This window comes from Neltuma alba, unplaced genomic scaffold (assembly GCF_004799145.2).
Source record: "Neltuma alba isolate B1F8T4 unplaced genomic scaffold, ASM479914v2 tig00010901_pilon, whole genome shotgun sequence".
NCBI classification, from domain to species: Eukaryota; Viridiplantae; Streptophyta; class Magnoliopsida; order Fabales; family Fabaceae; genus Neltuma; species Neltuma alba.
In genome coordinates this window covers 770168-776874 of record NW_021635684.1, presented here as the reverse complement: position 1 = coordinate 776874, position 6707 = coordinate 770168, and the positions used below count along the sequence as shown (strand labels likewise).

Sequence of the window (6707 nt, the reverse complement as noted above, 5' to 3'; positions counted from 1 at the left end):
GTGTTTCGTTCAATCATTAATCTGCGAACTCTAACGACATCTTCCCATTTTCTGGCTTTCGCCATATATTCCAGCCAACTGCACATAATGCCCATCATGTGTTGGTTCCAGTTGTATCAACTTATTTCCAATCTTCTCTCCCGTTTCCACTAATCCATAAATCTTACAAGCACCTAGAAGTGTTGCCCCCAATACAGGGTCTGGAGGAGTCACCATTGTCTCAATCAATTGAAAGGCTTCATCTATTAATCCACCACGAGCAAAAAGATCAACCATGCACCCCATAGTGCTCCATCTCTGGTTGAATGCCATATTTGTCTATCATTAACTTGAAGTATTCCCTACCCTCACATACTAAGCCTGCTCTGCTACAAGCATTTAGAACCCCTATGAAAGTTATGTTGGTGGGACAGAAACCTTCAGTTATAAAGTCCTGAAAGAGTGCAAGTACTTTCTTTGCATGACCATGTGAAGCCAAACCACAAATCATGACATTCCAAGTCCAGCTATCCTTCTTGGGCATATCATTGAACAATAATATTGACTTTTCAATGCAGCCACACTTTGCATACATGTCAATTAGAGCTGTTCCTATGGGAATTGACAAAGGGAAATTCAAGGATTCAATGGTAGAATGAATGAATTGACCATGCTCAAGCAAACCCAATTGAGCTGAAGCTGAAATCATTGTAACGAATATTGCCTCATTAGGTCTTATGCCTCTCACTCTCATTTCTTTAAAGCACTCCAGCCCATGTTCCAACAGTCCATTTTGAACATATCCCTTGATCATCGTACTCCATGAGAGATGACATCCTTCACCAGCATTTTTCCAAACATCTGCTCTGCAACATTTATCTGTCCATCTCTCATCACAGCTGCCAACATTGAGTTCCAGGTGACCACATCTCTGAAGAGGACATGTCTTCAAATACCCTTTTGAACATTCAACTCTAGAACAAGCACTGTAAAGGTGAATCAAGGCATTTCGAATAAACAAATCTTCTCCAAAACCAAGTTTGATCACATGGGCGTGAACTTGAACCCCTTCATTTATAGCCAAAGTCTTACTACAAGCTTGTAAACAAAGGTGAAAGTGTGCTTATTAGGTTTCAAGCATCTTCGTCGCAATGATGAGTATAAAGAAATGGAATCATAAGGCAAATTCCCTTTGGCAAGGCATCGAATCATGTTATTGAAGGTGAAGATACTAGGGAAGCTCATTGTGTGGAAGATTGTAGAGCAATAGTCCAAGGGAATCGATGAGGACAAAGAAAGATAAGCAAGAAGATGACCCATGAAGCCGACATAGCCAAAGACACCTGAGACAACGATGTAAGCATGGGCTTGCTTGATTTGACTCAGTGAAGGTTGAGGTGGGAGATAACGGAAGGGCCGTAAATGAGAAAAAGGCTGGGAACTTGAAATCTGTTTACATAGGTAAAGAAGGTGGTTGATTTTATTTGCAAGCATAAAGAGAATTCTCTGATCAAAATATTGCCCTGCAGTAAACCAGAAATTTCAACTGTAAACCAGAATATGCTCAATTCAAAATTTGTAATGTAATCCCGATTATTACTAAGTAAACCATTGGTTTAACACAGATCAAGATTTTCAAAGTAATTCAGAATTTTAAGCCAAGGGACAGTATTTTAGCCAACCCCGAATTTGCCATATCAACCAGAAATTTGTTACTAGAATAGCATATTTTGACATGAATGAAAATTTAAACTGCAAGCCCTAAGTTGTGTGAGTACAAAAAGTAAACCAGAATTTTAGAAACCTAAACCAAATCTTACAAGTTTATATATGGATAAAACTTACAAGAGCTATTGCATTAAATATCGATAAAATTATGCTAAAAAGTGTTTTAACCTAAAGCAAAATGAATAAATAGTAACAATCATAGAAAGCCATGGAATTGACCAACTATAACAAAAAAATTCCTTCTACAGCTACAGCGACAATATTAAAACCGATGTTGTTAAAGGCCAAAAGCACACTCAAGGCACATGGCCTGTAAAACCAGCCGAAGGTGGGATCACTATATTAAAGTCATGTTTACAAAATTCATTTGACTTCTTTATGCAAACATTTTCTCCTGCATTGCATTTTAACAAGTCACTTGGTGCAAATTACATCTAGCATAATATAGGAAATAGTTTTGCACTATTAACTGAATTATTGAAAAACTATTGGCAACAAACTCAACTCAGCACTCACATATTGCATACGAATTAGACATGTTCTGTCAAGTAATTTTCAAATGACCATCTCACTCGAACCTTTGTTTTGCCAGTATCTCACTCTTAGCATTAAATTATACAATATTGAAGAGAAAGCTTGATCGATAAAAACCACGAGGAATTATTGGCCATTCATTAACCCACAAAGTATATGATAATGAAGAATTTGAAAAGGACAAGTCCCCACTTTACTATAAGAACTACCAGATCAACAACCAACAGCAACAGGTGTTTAAGAAAATGCTATCAAATTAAATCAGCACTAATTTTGAAGTCATTCGGAAATAGAAGAGCTGAAGACCTGAAACATGTCTACAAGGGCTTGCAAAGCCACAGAAATCCTACTTCCGATTGCCAACATGCATAAATTTAATATATGTATTCAAATTCCGATAGAAGCATTTTATCAAACAAATGAATGGCAGCAAGTCAAGAACAAAGGGATAAAAAAAGGATCTTAATAAATCTATAAAACTTCAATACGAATCACAAAACTGCTCTACTTTGAAAGCTACAAAGTATAAGGGGGTGAATGAGGAGTGAAAAGGCTTACCTGGTCTTGTCGATGTGCTGCATTGGTGGGTGTTTCCGCCGTATCCGGTATACCCGGTGGCCGTCAAGATTGAGGGAAACAATCAAGATGAGATTTTTTTTTTTTTTTTAAATGTTTTGGCCCTGCTGAGCATTTGAAAAGAGCCGCTGTGACGGGGTACGGCTCTGTTTTCTTTCCGACACGGGAGATCCCCCTCCTCAGCCACTCAGCCTCTCTCCCCCTGTCTCGTTGATGCTTATATTATTTAGGTCCAACTAAAAAATAATAATGGCACTTTCGGAATTCCAAAATTTTAAATTATTAATTAAGAACCTTGAATTTTTTTTTTTCCCAGATCAATTAAGGCTTTTTCTGCCAGCACCTCAATTAAGGACTTGATGATCATACTAGTTGGAAATTTTAAAAGATTAGAGGGTGTTTGGATAAATCTAAACTATGATTTAGATAATAGTTTTTGGGGGAAAAAAAAGGTGATTTTAAGAATAGATTTTAACAGAATAAATTTTGTAAAAACAATAATTTTAATAAAGTAAGAGTGTTTAGATAGTTGTTATCATAAGTATTTTTTTTTAGGTACAAATTACCAAAAAATACATAAGTTAATATGATAACTACATAAAAGATAGATTTTAATTTTAATTTTCATTTGAAGTAATAAATTTGCTACTATTTTTTTTTTGCCAATATAATAAATGAAATATAAAAAACATAATTAATTAATTGTTAGTATGTGTATATACATTTATAAAATAAGATTAAAAATGTTTTTGAAAAAGAATGAATTTTTTTTGCCAACAGAAAAATATTATTTTATCTTAAAGATTACAAATATGATATTCCTCTGGTCTTTAATCTAAGACCTATTTAACTAATTTGATTAGATTAAGAAAGTTAGGTAAGTTAGTTAATTATAAAAAATATGGCATGTTCTTCTTAAAACACCATAATCATCTTCCTTAATATCCTCCATCCCTCTTCTACTTAATTATGGTTTAGGGAGTATTCATAAAAGTAATTTAAAAAAAAATTAATAAATATGATAAATAGGTCATATTTAGGACCAAAATCAACTCAACTATTAGGTTCTATATTAAGGACCAGAGGAGTATTTTTTTTTTTTACAAAATTGAATAAACATACATTAAAATAATTTATTAATTATTAAACTAATTAATAATTGCTGTGAAAATATAAGGTATAACATTAATAAAAGAAATATAAATAAAGAAGAGTCATAATAATTAAGAAGTTGCATCGATATGCAACATTTATAATAGTTTTTTTAACTACATATTACAACGTATAATAAAAAGAAATAAAAAAAGACATGATTACTACTCTTGTATATAATTAACAAGTTCATCTCTTATGGTATCATGAACACGGACCATGTAAGATGAAGATTGTATTGATGAATATATGTGTGAAAATCCAATTCCATCATCAACATCTTCTTGTGCATAAATACCTTCTTCTTCACAATGGATGAATCCAATATCAGTAATAGATGTCATTCTAATAAAATTATGTATAACCATCGTTGCACGAACGATTTTAACTTGTTTTTTATATTCATAGCATGGCATGTTTTGCAAGATTGGAAACTTACTCTTCTAAACTTCAAAAGTTCTTTCAATTGTAGTCCTTAAACTTGAGTGGAAATAATTGAAGACCTCATTTTCATTTTTAAGTGTAGATGTCTTTTGAAAATCAAGCAGATGGTAATGCTCCCATCTATATAGGCCAAGGTATCCATTTGTGTGAGATAACTAACATCTACCAAATAATATTTGCATATATCAAATACATGATTGCCGTCAACAATGTTTGTGTTTTTAAGTTAAACATAAATAAAATGTAACAAATTTAAAAATACCTTCACGTGGATGGGGAAAGTTCATTGAAGGAGTTGTGAGGGTATGATCATATATGCAAGTATCATGGGCACTACCTTCCCATCCGACCAAAACAAAAGTGAAGCACATCTGAATCACACTCCGCCATAACATTTTGCAATACTGTTTCTTTTCTAGAAATAAATTTAGTTTGATTTATTGCACTAACAATGCAGAAAACATGTATGCCATCAACTACTCCAATAGCATGTTTGAAAAAAGACCAATATTTACAATGGCGTATTTTTGAACGAAAATGATGGAATGTTAAATCTTTTGCTTTGATATCAGACATGGCAAGTGTACAGCATGTCATTAAAACATTATAAAAATGTATGCTAATTATCTCTCTTAAATGCTGAAATCTTTTTTCCTGTATTCTACTACTAAGCGCGTGGCCAATGGTATTTAAAAATATTGCAACCAATTCATGTATCCCTATATTTCTAGTTTTCCTTAGACCATATTGTTGCAATTATGTGCAAAGACTTGAGAACATATCCCTTTCCATGCTAAACATATTATAACATGTGTGATTGCCTTCTAAAACATCCTTTACTTATGCCCTACCTGTATAAACACTTATATACCTGTTTTTTTTCATCGCTTAGCATACTCTTCCACAAGTTTAATTTCATTATCTATTTTTGTTTTATCCTATGCACATATGCATAAAGTTTATAATCCTTAAGTAGAAGTTACAAAATATTTAAGAAAGTAACAAGTTGTCTGATTCATACAGCAATTCAATAGTCACATAATATGATACACATATACTAATGCTAACACCATTCCTAACTACCTATGCAAATTATGGTAGTCAGCTCCTAACAAGTCATTAATATAATAAACAAGTCATAAATTCTTAGTGGAATGCTTCAAAAAGGTCACAAGTTGTTCCCTTCTATCCTTCAGAACTGCATACATTTCTCATGCCTCCGGTCGGTACATAAGGAGTTGTGTGCACCATGCAAACAAATCAAGATCATTGAAAACTTCATCAATTGGTTTAAGGTGATTCATAACTCCTATAATTGACGTCTCATAAGCATATGCTTCTTCTTTTTAACCTTCTAGCTTGTGCTCATGAAATCATATCATTTGCACGCTGAGAATCAATGTCATTTGCTTCAGCTATCCTATCAATTGCATCTGCTATTTTCATAGCTAAAGATGGTTTCTTCTTCATGGTTTCACCTTTTTTCCTAACCCCCAATGAGCTAGTGGGTCGACCCCCACTTGTGGTTCTAACCCCACGATTGGTTTTCTGCCTCGTATCAATGTTACCCCCACTACATCCACTATTTTCATTGAATGTCACTGAATTAAACTCTCTACTTATTCCAATTGATGCTGCTAAAACTTCATTAGTATCTCCATACCCTTTTTCCATATCATCAGCATGATTTGCATCAACTTGAAGGTGCCCATGATTGTGGTCCAGTTGCAGCCACAGATCCAAATAGCTAAGTTAATTCATCTCAAAATTGGAGTCCTCTTTCTCTAAATTTTTCATAGTTTGAAACTTTCTGCACAATCAGCACCAATGTTATTACATAATATACAAAAAGCATTAATATGGAAGAAAATGTAAGCTCAAATAAGTTAATTCATTACCACTAATTTCTTCTTTCACCAATCATCAGTTACACTAATAGTATTCTTCTCATTATCCCATCCTAAGCCTGTCTCACGAAGCAACCTATCTCACGTCTGTCACTCCTTTTGTAGGGAATCATATTTGTTCTTAAACTGAGGTTCCCCCATACACTCTCTCAATCTCCGTAGTGAAATTGTCAGAAATGATTGCCCATGCTTTTTGTTAAGCTAGTGCCTTTTCTTTCTCCTTTTTCAACTTGTTCAACACACAAGTCAATAAAAACCATTGTGCTATTTATATCCCAAAAGCTGTGACCTTATCCTTACTCATTATGCTACAGAACACTTGTAGCTCTTCAGTCATCACAAGTTAATCAACCTAAAACCAACTAAAACAACAAATATCATATGCTA

General features: G+C 33.6%; 1 protein-coding gene across 1 annotated transcript; it reads right to left on the bottom strand.

Annotated features, from left to right (window-relative positions):
* Positions 1–268: 268 nt before the first annotated feature.
* On the bottom strand, positions 269–793 carry LOC114759806 (pentatricopeptide repeat-containing protein ELI1, chloroplastic-like). Its single transcript, XM_028949056.1, has one exon. It carries the CDS (start codon positions 791–793, stop codon positions 269–271), a length of 525 nt encoding a protein of 174 aa, XP_028804889.1.
* Positions 794–6707: the final 5914 nt, after the last annotated feature.